Here is a 13,959-nt window from a genome sequence, read left to right as displayed (position 1 = left end):
GGGAGAAGCCTTAGACGCACACTCGTACTCCCCTCCTTACACGTTCAGGATCCTGCGGTCTCGAGGTTTTGGGTTAAAGGCAGAATAAAAGCAGGATGTTTGTCTGAGGTTACCCTGCCCTCAAATAAACATCCCGCAGCAGCCTCATCCCAAGCACAGGCCGAGCAGTGTGAAATTGCTGGCTCCATTCTGCATTGCTTCCATATCCTGCCTGTGCTGAGCAGGGCACGTCTTCTAGAGAGGCAAGGGCTGGAGAGATCTAGGGGGGAAAGCGGAGGAATGTATAGGAGGGGAGGAGTACATCAATGTAGCAAGGGAGAAAGTAAAACAAGAGGAATTTAACTGGAGCTCGGATGAGGAATGTTGGGTGGGGGAGCGGAAGAAATGACTGTTTGAAAGGTGGGTCAGAAAAGCGAAGAGTAGGCAAAAAAGTATAAGTAGGGGGCAGAGGAACGCTGTTTGGGTAAGTGAAAGTCTAGGAAATACTAACAACCCTAAGTGAAGGAGTCCAGTGTTGTCGTCTTCATCTACTATGGAGCGGCCTCCCATTGATCCAGCGAGAGTCAGTAGGTTACATATTGTGACTATTCCTGTCACATTCCTCCACAGGTTATAGATCTGCCACTTAGAGACGGCCTAAATGTGAGGCCTAAGTTCAGTGGAGAAAATCTTCCACAGATCCATTTATCAGAATTAGCTTCGAGCCAAAGGTATAGAAGTGAGGCCTGTACTGTATATGGATGAACGCTCGGCAAACACCAGATCACTGGGTACAAGATGTACGGCAACGCAATAGTTATTACATACACAAATGTACGCAGAGGGGGGTAGGCTACTTTCACACATCCAGCTTGAGCTCTGCAGCTCAATCCAGCTGTGAAGCCTATGCAACGGATGCGGTGAAAACACCGCATCCTTTGCATAAGTTTTTTACATGCGGCCGGTCCGGTTTTTGCCGCTTGCGGCATGCTACTGAGCATGCGCAGTGGCAAAAACCGCATGCGGCGGCCGGATGCGGTTTTTGCCGCATCCGGCATCCATAGGGATGCATTGGAAAAAGCGCCGCATCGGCCGGATGCGGCGCGATGCGGGTTTTTTTGCCGGAGCAAAAAACGTGCCAGGGAACGTTCCATCCGGCCGCCGCATCGGCTAAATCTGCCGCATGCGGCAAAAGCCAGACCGAACGCAAGCCCATGCGGCACAAATTAAAGTCTATGCAGGAAAAACGCAACCGGCAGCAAAAAAAAACGGTTGCGGTTTTCCTGCAAAGTGCCGGATTGTGCCACATTGCAAAAGCCGGATGTGTGAAAGCAGCCGTACTGGTCCTCGCAAAGGAGACCAGTGAAAGAAGTTTCCCCCACAAAGTTCATTTTAATCTATAGAATTATAATTTATTAACAAATGGAGGTGTTTTTAAAAGGAAAAAAAGGCCCAGTACTGAGAATCATATATGTGGCCCTGCTATGTGCTGTGTAATGTCTGTGTCTGACCGTACAGGGACATGGTCTGATCATACCACAGCTTCTGGACTGAGAGGACACAAAAGGAAGTATACAAACGTTACAGTACAGGATCATAGCAGATTCTTTTTGTGAGGTAAAACATTTCCCTGTTTTTAAAAAAATGTTTTACCTCAAAAGAAGGAATTATTTGCCATCCCGTGCTGTAAAGTCTGTATACTTTATTACAGCCTCCCCTGCCCAAAAGCTGTGGTATGATCAGACCATGTTCCTGTACGGTCAGACACGGCCATTACACAGTACATAGCAGGGAAACATTTATAAGATTATCTCAGCACAGGATTTTTTATTTTTTTTTAAAAAAAAAAACATCCAATTGTGGAAACTATTATTCCAAGATCTATTGATTAAAACTAACTTTAAAAATAACTGTTGGTGAGAAAACCCCTTTAAGCATGGAGTACAGGCAATGCTCCATGGGAGCATAGTATGTAAATTAGCCTTTCTAGCAGGACAAGAGACTTCCAAAATCTCAAAAAACAGGTTAATCTCCATGTTGGCTCTAGTTTTTTTTTTTACACAGGTCTACTACACTGATGACAGGCAAACACCCAGAAACAGGCTTTCTGTAGAGTCTCAGGCTTGGCATTTCTCCCTGCTCAGGCTGCAAGGCTTGAACATGGTCTTCTATAGTAGAAGCCTCCTACCCTAGTAGTTTCTACTTTCCATATACAAATATTATAGCAGGTGCAAGTTGTCTGAAAAACTTTGAGAAAAATGCACAGTACACCCAACGGAAATGTGCATATCCCTTGTTAGCATTAGTTCTTATTTACAGCCCACTGCTCTCTATTGTAGAATTTAGACTGAGCCTAAAGGCCCCGTCACACACAGAGATAAATCTTTGGCAGATCTGTGGTTGCAGTGAAATCATGGACATATTGTTCCATTTGTACACAGCCACAAACCTGGCACTGATTGTCCACAATTTCACTGCAACCACAGATCTGCCGCAGATTTATCTCTGTGTGTGACAGGGCCTTTAGGCTATGTGCGCACGTTACATCTTTGTGGTGACCACAAAGAAGCACGCTTTTTGGCCCCCCAAAAAAACGCTACATCTGAAGCTCACAGCGAGCGCTACAGAACATGACTGCTCACTGTGAGCTCCACGCAGCAACTGAAGTGAGCCGCGTGATCAGCTGTGACGTTGGGGACCAAAACTGCACCCAAAAACCGCGTACACACAAGGCCTAAATGTGTTCAGCGAGTGATCATTTTGTATGTAAAGCGTTGGCGCCACATAAAAGCTTAATAAATAAGATTGTCAATCTATCCTTTCTTACCTCTATTTTAATCATGCGCCCTTCGTTTTTGGGGAGGGTTGGGCCAAGACTGTGGAATTATAGAAGCAGAAATGTGTCGAGGCCAAAATAAAAATATTTTCTGTTATTAAAACTGTAGAATATAATCACTATGCATAGCTTGTTGCATAGTTATTTTCTCAATTATTTCCTATGAAAGTAAAGTAGCGGTAAGTAAATATGTCTCATGTATGATGGAGTCGGAGTGTGGCCTCACACTGTAGAGGCCAGGTAGTAGGTCCGGGCTGATGAATGATGAACTCATGAGTGACAGTAGTGGATCCAATGTCATTTCGGATGCACGTGATCTATTAATAGATCCCCCCTCCGGAGACTTCACGCCATAGGAAAGGCCATTAGGATTGCTGGCGACTGGGGATATTCGCTGCACTATAAAGGACAATGGGCTTCCTGTTTCTCAGGGCTTAAAACTTCCAAGACAATAACAGATGAGAACCAGGGGGCCTGTCCTTAAAAAGCGTTTACACCGTGTGAAGAAATGCCTGACATGACATTTAACACACATAAAACATGTAGTTGACTTTACCAAGCAGAGGCAATAAACAACTGCTGAGCACTCTGGGAACCCACTATGGGGAAAGACAAAAACCAAGCCACAAAGCAACAAGCCAAGAGGGAGCCCCCAATTTCCACATTTTCCTCAGTGCACGTCCAGCAAACATGTTATACACTACAACAATGGACTCAAGACCCCCTATAAAGCAATGAAATAATCTGAGTAGCAGAGGCATCGCGCTCATTTCCAGCCTTCTAGCTACTAGCGGGCACGATCCACTAAATGTGCAATTTAATAGGGAAAAGGACGGCAAAAAAAGTGCTCCATTGTAAAGGCAAAGATGAAAAAACCTAAATTAAATAATGAGGTCAATTGTATACACAGAACTGAGACATGGCATTTGCGCATTTCTTTAGATTGTGGCAGGGATCAAGTCTCCTAATCTCCTCTGACCATGGCTGACTATATAGTCTGAACAAGCAATCAGTGGACAGTTATCTCCCCAGACCCCAACATACACACTTTTTTTTATTATATACACAGACATACATATACAAAAGACATACAGATAAGGAATTTAGATTGTGAGCCGCAATGGGGAAGGTGTTCCCGATGTATGTAAAGCGCTGCGGAATATGTTAGCGCTATATAAAAATAAAGATCTATTTTATACAATAGTGTGTGTATGTATACACACACACACATATTATATATATTTATATATGTGTGTATATATGTACTTACACACACACACACACACATATAATATTATGTGTATATAAAATATAATATAATTTAGATATATATATAAATATAATATATATGTGTGCAAGTACATAGATATATACACACACACCTATATATATTGTGAGACTGTGACCGGGGTTATCTATGACGGCCGGTATGTCTCACCCCGGTTGTGCTCACTCCATGATAGGAAGTAACTCCACTCCAGGGTTAATGCTGTTTCCCTACAGGCTTAAGGAAGGGTTAAAAGGAAACAGGAACGAGGGCAGGTGTGCCGGGTGTGAGGGAGTGATCACATCTCCCTGAGTTCTCTGCCGGAAAGGCACATATGTACTATTGTGGACTTTTTCTTTGGATAATAAACCGTGTGCTGTGAACCTTGGTGCCTGGATCCCGTGTCTTCTGCAGCGCAGCCGACGACGCTACCTCACATATGGTGGAGAATCGGCGGGCATGACAGCCGGTGAGGTGTAGCATCCATCCCTGGTGACCCAGCTGCGCATGTCCTGGATTCGAGCGGCTATACTACAGCCCAAACCCGGCGACGCCATGGAGGACATACTAAAGCATTTGGCTCAGGCTAATGCACAGCAGCAACAGGCTAATGCACAGCAGCAACAGACCAATGCACACCTGCTCCAATCCTTGCAATTGCAGGAAAAAAGGCACCAAGAACAGATGGTTCTCCTGGCCAAGTCGATCCGTGCCGGACCGGCAGCAACAACCCCGGAACCGGGTGACGACGGCAGCGTCCGGAAAGCGGTGAGACAAGCGTTGCAAAAGATGACCCCGGGTGATGATGTGGAAGCGTTCCTGGCGGTGTTTGAGCGGGTGGCCGAGCGGGAAAAGCTGCCGACCCCGCAGTGGGCTGAGGTATTGTCGCCCTATCTGACGGGGGAACCCCAAAAAGCGTACCTGGACCTCTGTACCGAGGACGCCATTGATTATGTGACCCTGAAAGCCGAAATACTGGCTCGGTTGGGGGTGAATACCTATGTACGGGCTCAGCGGGTAAATCAGTGGTTCTATGGAGGAAGCCAAACCCGTACGCTCCCAGGCCTATGACTTGTTGCATCTTGTAAAAAAGTGGTTGCAGCCTGACACTCTGAGCCCGGTGCAAATGGTGGAAAGGGTAGTAGTGGATCGTTTTGTGCGCACTTTACCCGTCACCGTTCAACGGTGGGTCGGACAGGGTGACCCGAGTACCCTGGACCAATTAGTGTCCCTGGTAGAGCGGCATGTGGCTACGCAGGACTTGATACGGGACACTGAGACTTTGCGTACCGCCCGTCGGTCCGGCCCCTCCAAGCCTAGGGCCAAGGACCCACCGCTGACACCGATGCGGGAGTCCGCTACCGTCCCGTCTGAGGCCGCACCCTCCGTCCCTGAGGTCCGGAAAACTATGTACCCTAAACGACAACTCGTCAAGGGGGTGTCCTTCCCTATTAGATGTTGGCGGTGCCAGCGGGTGGGACATATGGAAGCCCAGTGTCCACTCACCACGGAGCCCATGGATTGTGGGGTTACCCGGCGGGGTTCAATGTATGCTCAGGTGGTGTGTACCGCTGACCTGGTCTACCCAGAGACTGAGCCCCACTTGTGCCAAATACAGGTGAATGGATGTCCGGTTACAGGCTTGTTGGATTCCGGAAGCTTAGTGACCCTTGTGCGATCCACCCTAAGGGCTAAAGTAAAGGCCACAGGACGTACCGTGGGGGTGGTTTGCATACATGGGGACCGCAGAGACTATCCCACGGGGATAGTCACCATCACAGCACCTTGCGGTCAGGTGCAACATGAGGTGGGACTTATTAATACTCTTCCCTATGATGTGATCCTAGGAAGGGATCTGCCCTATTTTTGGACTTTATGGAAGGGACCTCCTAAGTCCCCTCAGATATTGGTCAGTCCGGGACCTGAGCCCTACAATCCTGAATCCGGGACGCCTGCCGTAGGGGTCCCCATGATAGGGACAGGATGTGAACCTGATAGGTCGCCCCTAGAGGTATTGGCAGGAGAGGCTGAGACGGTCGAGCCCATCCCGGAGTTGGAGGCGTCCCCGGATACGTTTGGGACAGCCCAACTCCAGGACCCTACATTAATACATGCCCGGAGTCGGGTGACAGTAGTTGACGGGGTGGCACAGCTGCCTGGTGCCCAGGTAAGATACCCCCATTTCGCTCTTAAGCAAGATTTACTCTACCGGGTAGATGAAATACGGGGCGTGGGGGTAGAGCAGTTGGTGGTGCCTCAGCCGTATCGCCGGCGGGTCCTCGACTTGGCTCATAAACACCTGATGAGTGGTCACCTAGGGGTCAAGAAAACGCAGGAGCGAATATTGCAAAGGTTCTATTGGCCCGGGGTCTTTGGGGAGGTAAAACGGTTCTGCGAAACCTGCCCGGAGTGTCAGCTTACCGCACCCCTGACCCACTTTCGCAGTCCGTTGGTACCGTTACCCATTATAGAAGTCCCTTTTGAACGGATAGGGATGGATCTGGTGGGGCCCCTCGTAAAGTCTGCTCGAGGGCACCAGCATATCCTAGTGATCGTTGACTATGCCACCCGGTATCCAGAGGCGATACCTCTCAGACATACTGCGGCGAAGCTTATAGCTCGGGAGTTGTTTGCTGTGTTCTGCCGGGTGGGGTTGCCCAAGGAGATCCTTACGGATCAGGGGACCCCATTCATGTCTAAAGTGACCAAAGAGCTATGCCGGCTACTCCAGATCAAGCAGTTGCGTACGTCTGTGTATCATCCTCAGACTGATGGTTTAGTGGAACGATTCAATAAAACCCTGAAAACCATGCTCAAAAGGGTGATTTCCAAAGACGGGAAAGACTGGGATATGATACTTCCCTATTTGATGTTTGCCATACGAGAGGTGCCACAGGCATCTACGGGGTTTTCGCCTTTTGAATTGTTATACGGGCGACATCCCCGGGGATTGTTGGACCTGGCAAAGGAAACATGGGAGCAAGAGCCCACCCCCCATAAAAGTGTGATTGAACACATTTTAGGAATGCAGAACCGCATAAGCGCGGTCATGCCAATTGTGAAGGAGCATTTACAGGAGGCTCAGGCCGCGCAAAGCGGCCGCTACAATAGACAAGCCACCGTGCGGACCTTTAAACCCGGGGATCGGGTGTTGGTATTGATCCCCACGGCAGAGAGTAAATTCCTGGCTCAGTGGCAAGGCCCCTACGAGATAAAGGAAAGAGTCGGGGTGGTCAACTATAAGGTATTGCAGCCCGGTAGGCGGAAACCTGAACAAATATACCATGTTAACCTATTAAAAACTTGGCAGGAACGGGAAAGCCTGATGGCTGTTTTTTCCCCATCTCCCTCCTCTTCGGGTCGTTCAAACCCGGCTCCAGCAACCTCCGGAGAGGACGAACCGGAAGTAAGGATTGGAGAAGCCCTCACCAAGACTCAGAGGCGAGAGGCCAGACGGTTGGTTCAGCAGAACCCCGATGTCTTCTCCGAGCTGCCCGGTAGGACCAGTCTGATACGACATGACATTGTCACCGAGCCTCACCTGAAGGTACGCCTGAAGTCATACCGGGTGCCGGAGGCTCGAAGACAAGCCATATCGGAGGAAGTAAAGACAATGTTACGCCTGGGGGTCATCGAAAAATCCCGGAGTGAATGGGCTAGTCCTATTGTCCTAATACCAAAACCCGATGGCTCCTTAAGGTTCTGCAATGACTTTAGGAGATTGAACTAAATATCCAAGTTTGATCTCTACCCCATGCCCCGGGTGGATGAGCTGATTGATAGGCTGGGACAGGCGCGATATTTTACCACGCTCGACCTGACCAAGGGGTACTGGCAGGTGCCACTGACGGAGTCCGCCAAGGAGAAAAACGCTTTTGTTACGCCGGAGGGTCTCTTCCACTATGTTGTCTTGCCTTTTGGGTTACATGGCGCTCCGGCCACGTTCCAGAGGTTGATGGACTTAGTGCTGGAACCCCACCAGGCGTATGCATCAGCGTACCTTGATGACATCATTATTTACAGCTCCGATTGGCAGACCCACTTGGAACAGGTACAAGCGGTGGTGGACGCGCTTCGAACAGCCGGATTGACAGCCAATCCCAAGAAATGTGCGTTGGGACTCACGGAAGCCCGCTACTTGGGCTACGTAATAGGCCAAGTAGTGATTAAGCCCCAAATTAACAAGGTTGAGGCGATCCAGAAGTGGCCTAGACCCCTGACCACGAAGCAGGTTAGGGCCTTCCTGGGTATCGTGGGGTACTACAGGAGGTTTGTAAAAGATTTTGCGGGACTATCAGCCCCCTTGACGGACCTTCTCAAAGGCAAGAAGTCCGTCATGGTGCGCTGGACTCCGCAGGCCGAGGACTCCTTCCGGGCCCTGAAGGGGGTCCTGTGCGGACAGCCCGTTCTTGTACACCCTGATTTCCGGAAGGAGTTCATAGTACAGACTGACGCCTCGGAGGTCGGCCTGGGGGCAGTGCTGTCTCAGGTGGTTCAGGGGGAGGAACACCCCGTCACCTTCTTAAGTAGGAAGCTCACCCCTCCCGAGCGGAATTATAGCGTAGTGGAGAAGGAGTGCCTGGCGATCAAGTGGGCCTTGGAGTCCCTACGCTATTACCTGCTGGGACGGCAGTTTCGCTTGGTGACGGATCACTCTCCACTGGTCTGGATGAGGTCCGCCAAGGAACGGAATGCCCGGGTTACCCGGTGGTTCCTTTCTCTGCAGAACTTCCGGTTTACGGTTGAACACCGGGCCGGTAGGTTGCAGGGCAACGCCGATGCCTTGTCCCGCGGCCCGTGTTTGATGGCAGGAGTTCAACCCCGCTCGCTTGAACTGAGGGGGGGGGTATGTGAGACTGTGACCGGGGTTATCTATGACGGCCGGTATGTCTCGCCCCGGTTGTGCTCACTCCATGATAGGAAGTAACTCCACTCCAGGGTTAATGCTGTTTCCCTACAGGCTTAAGGAAGGGTTAAAAGGAAACAGGAACGAGGGCAGGTGTGCCGGGTGTGAGGGAGTGATCACAACTCCCTGAGTTCTCTGCCGGAAAGGCACATATGTACTATTGTGGACTTTTTCTTTAGATAATAAACCGTGTGCTGTGAACCTTGGTGCCTGGATCCCGTGTCTTCTGCAGCGCAGCCGACGACGCTACCTCACAATATATATATATATATATATATATATATATATATATATATATATATATATACACACAAATACACACACACATTTTATATACACACATGTATATATATATATATATATATTACATACACATATATATATATACACACATACATGCACAATATACAATCACACACACACACGCACACACACACACACAAGATAGCTATTGGCCTAACAATCCCTAAATGGGTATATAGTTGGGTCAGCCGAGTTAAAGGGATATTCCCATCTACAAGATCCTATCCCAATATGTAGTCGGTGTAATAAGAATAATATTAGCAGATACCTCCAATTAGAAATGTAGTATAGTTTTCCTGATTAGCTATGTCACTTTCCTCATGTGAAGGGCATTAGAGTAGCTTAGGTTATGATCATGCATATAGTGACAGTGGTTGTAACCATTGATACATTAACTACTGCAATGCCCTGCACATGAGGTAAGTGACATAGCTAATCAGGGGAACTATACTACATTTCTAATTGGAGATATTTGCTAATTTTATTACTACACCCAGTACATATTGGGATAGGCTCTTGGAGATGGGCATACCCAATTACGTTCCTCATACATATTAGTCTAAAGCAGTCACCAGAGGTTTCCGGCCGCAGGCCATCTCTCATAGAGTAAAAGGACCAGGTAGTTGAAATTCATCTGTCCAAACCTTTTCCCTCCGGCATCTGCCATCATGGAGCCCCCTATACACACACTAAGTGGTCATCAGGCCGCGTTTGAATCAACAGGTTGGGGCAATATATACATTAATGTTCATCTAGTTTTAGGCCGGCCACACACATTAAATATCTGGCGGTTGAAAGATCGTTCGGAACAGTTCTCCCTTCTGATTTCCTCCCCCGTGAGCACGTTCATGCTCTCTTCACCTGAGTGCGCATGTGTTCTCAGTGAAAGCATGCCTCTGGTGGCAAAATATCTGGAGAACAAAGTTGGGTAGTCAAAATCTAACTACCCAATTCTCATATCCTCAGAAGTCTGCAGTATGGGCGGCAGGGAAAGTATCATGGCCCCTATACACAATAGATCGGTGTGTTTAATGTGTTAGCCATTTTAAGTGGTTAGCCTAAACCCCACAAAAAAATAGAACAAAAAACAGAAATTTGTAGTATACAGTCCATGAAGCCATAACCAAAAGAATGACTGTATTGCATAATATTGCTGCATTTCCTTGTCTACTGGATCCCCAATAATCAAAAAACAGAAAATAAGCGACTGAGGCCAAAAATTGTATATTGCAGACAGGATTGCAATAAACTTTACATGAAGCATAAAGGACACTGCGGAGAACAACGAAACGCACATAGACTTCGGATCCACCTCATCCCACAGTCTTCCTCCTACTCCTCTAATGACTTCATGCTGTCTGGACCTGTCCCCATAAAGACTAGGGATTGGCTCAGGCATCTCTTTGTCATTGTATTAAAAGAACTATTAATGTCGTGACTGTTGGAGATAATGGGAGTTTCAGGACTTTCTACTAAAATAGGAAACCAGTAAGCGCAACATCGGATGGCCAATTTTAGCATTAAAGAGAACCTGTCATTGAGGTTATGCATCACAAAGTGAGGTAGACCCATAATGGCGCTGGTATAATGATTTAATACATTCGTTGTAGAGATCTACAGCCTGCAGGGTTTTAAAGCCCCTTTAGAAGTTTTGGCCTCCATGTATTGGGGTGGACTGTACGGCGGGACTGTGGGAAGTGTCTTCAGCTCTACCATGGCCACTCCACTGCCTCTGGTGTCTTTATCCTCTTCCTTATTTAAATTACCAGCTGGTGCCGTCCTCGCTGTGGGTGATACGTGCACAAATCAATCTTCTGACAGGTCTTCAGGTAAAGTGGCCAGTGCCTGCGCAGGTCTAGATCTCAGCTCAATGAGGAGGCCAAAATCATGAACTGCGCATGCACCACAGCGACATTTTACTGACCACTGACAGGAGATCAATCTGCAACAGTGCAAGAAGTGGCTAGGACAGCGCCAGCACATAATTTATATAAGCCAATTGTATACTGAGCTGGCCACACACTTTAGTCAACTGGCTCAAAACTGTTCTGTACTAACCTGAGCAATCCTGAAGACCTGCATGCAGTGGAGCAACCTGAAGCTTGAGGGCTCCAATGCAAAATATTCAACAGGACCGCCAACTATCATGGGCCTTTAATAGTAATAGTCATTTTAACCATTTAGGCCCCCATTGGCTGCAGGGCCCAGATGCACTTGCAATCCTTGCACCTACTATACTGTAGTTACGCCCCTACCTGCATGGCTTACTCCTGTGATGTGTCTTAAACACAGGACACATCCAATGAAGTTAAGATGGAGACAGGGAAGCATTCATTTAATTAATCACCACTATTATCTCCAACATATCTGTTAAAAGCAAATCGCCACATGCACGCGCGCGCACACACGGCAATCGGCACATGTGCGTGCGCACACACACATGGCAATCGGCACATGTGCACACACTCGGCACATGGGCGCGCGCACACACACTCGGCACATGCGCGTGCACACACACATGGCAATCGGCACATGTGCACACACTCGGCACATGGGCGCGCGCACACACACACGGCAATCAGCACATGTGCACACACTCGGCACATGCGCACACACGGCAATCGGCACATGCGCACGCACACACAGCAATCGGCACATGGGCGCACACACATGGCAATCGGCACATGGGCGCGCACACACAAGGCAATCGGCGCACGCGCACACACGGCAATCGGCACACATGGCAATCGGCACACACGGCAGGCAGAATCTACTTGTGCATTTGCGGAATGCTTTTTCTCAATATTGGGGAGAAAGAAGGGCAAAATGCACTGGACATACCTGAAACATCACCAGCAGTGATACACAGTGAACTTGAAGCATCCATTTCAGTGTATGAATCAGAAAGATCTGGGGGAAAAAAAAAAAATTAGTTAACCAAATCATACAGCAAATACCATTTTCTAAATCAGAAAGGAGAGAATAGGTAAATATATTACATATAAAATTATAAGGTTCTGTTATATTTAGATGCTGTTAGTGTGTACACCATCGGCTCAGTGGTTAGCACTGCAGCTCTGGGGTCCTGGGTTCAAATCCCACCAGTGACGATATCTGCAAGGGACGACATCCGCGTGTTTGCAAACTGGAGGAAACCCACGCGAAGACATACGGATTGGAAATTTAGATTGTGAGCCATAATGGGGGCAGTGATGATTATGATGGATGTAAAGCGCTGTAAAATATGATGGCACTATATAAGCGAGTAAAATAAATAAGTATAAGCAAACATAATAAATACTGTCAAGACAGCTCCGTGCTAGCTTAGGCCACCCACCAATCCGACCAGGACACTTGAAAAACCACATTTTCTGGTCTGCATAGGTCTCAGTTTACAATAATAGGCTTCCATTTCATAATAGTCATAATAGCTCCGCAGGATCAGTTTTCTCTTGGATCTTCATGAATTTTGAGGGATATCATTGACATATGGGGTCCATCAGTCTTGTCATGTTTACAGTATATTGGACACACTAAATAGCAGTGCAAACTACAGTATTATGTAAAAATAGTGAACCCCAGATGAAGCCTGATTTGTAGCAGAAGCCCACAACAACAAAAGGTGATTTTCTTAAAAAAAAAATAAAAATTATATATATATATATACATACACACACACACACACACACACATACATATATACTTACATATATATATATATATATATATATATATATATATACGCACACACACATATATATATATATATATATATATATATATATATATACACACACACGTATATGTGTATGTATATACACTGTATATTACAGGGCTGTGGAGTCGGAGTCGGAGTCGTGGAGTCGGAGTCGGAGCTCATTTTGGTGGAGTCGGAGTCGGTATAAAATGCACCGACTCCGACTCCTAAAATATATAATAAATTGGGGACAGGAGTGCAATGCAGAATGTGCTGAATATTTTACTAAATAACAACATTTAGTATAATGCTTATATTTAAGTGAAAAATTTATTGTAGTACAATGTGAACATCAGACATTTAATTGTTTTTATGATACAATAATCAAGATATTTGGATAGAACATAAAATATTTATTGGAATACAACTTTAGAACACAAAAAAACTAATAAATTGTAAATATGTAATATATATAATATATATATATATACAGTGTATATACACACACACAAGATATATATGTAATCTACTGTATATTACATAGTGTATTACATATTTACAATTTATTACAGTTTTTTGTGTTCTAAAGTTGTATTCCAATAAATATATTTTATGTTCTATCCAAATATCTTGATTATTGTATCATAAAAATTATTAAATGTCTGATGTTCACATACACATATTCATGTACTACAATAAATTTTTCACCTAACTATAAGCAATATATGTAGGAGTCGGAGTCGGAGCCGGAGTCGGAGTCGGAGCCGGAGTCGGAGTCGGTGCAAGAGAATTTGAGGAGTCGGAGTCGGAGTCGAAGGTTTGGCTTACCGACTCCACAGCCCTGGTATATTACATACATACATTATACACATATATCACTTCTTAGGAAAGGCATAAAACCAGTCATCATGGTCACGTCTCAGGACGCAGCCAGTGCCTTTTATGTAGCATCATTACAGTAGGTGTAAGCG

General features: G+C 46.6%; 1 protein-coding gene across 1 annotated transcript in view; it reads right to left on the bottom strand.

Annotated features, from left to right (window-relative positions):
• Positions 1–13,959, bottom strand: part of SMAD6 (SMAD family member 6) — a 107,236-nt gene that overhangs the window by 17,213 nt on the left and 76,064 nt on the right. Inside the window, exon 3 of the mRNA XM_075346061.1 lies at positions 12,133–12,201. Within this exon, the coding sequence (XP_075202176.1) occupies positions 12,133–12,201 (69 nt within the window). The remainder of the gene's footprint in view (positions 1–12,132; positions 12,202–13,959) is intronic.

Source organism: Anomaloglossus baeobatrachus, chromosome 4 (genome assembly GCF_048569485.1).
Source record: "Anomaloglossus baeobatrachus isolate aAnoBae1 chromosome 4, aAnoBae1.hap1, whole genome shotgun sequence".
NCBI lineage: Eukaryota > Metazoa > Chordata > Amphibia > Anura > Aromobatidae > Anomaloglossus > Anomaloglossus baeobatrachus.
The sequence above is the reverse complement of the archived record's forward strand: the minus strand, read 5'-3'. Positions and strand labels throughout refer to the sequence as shown.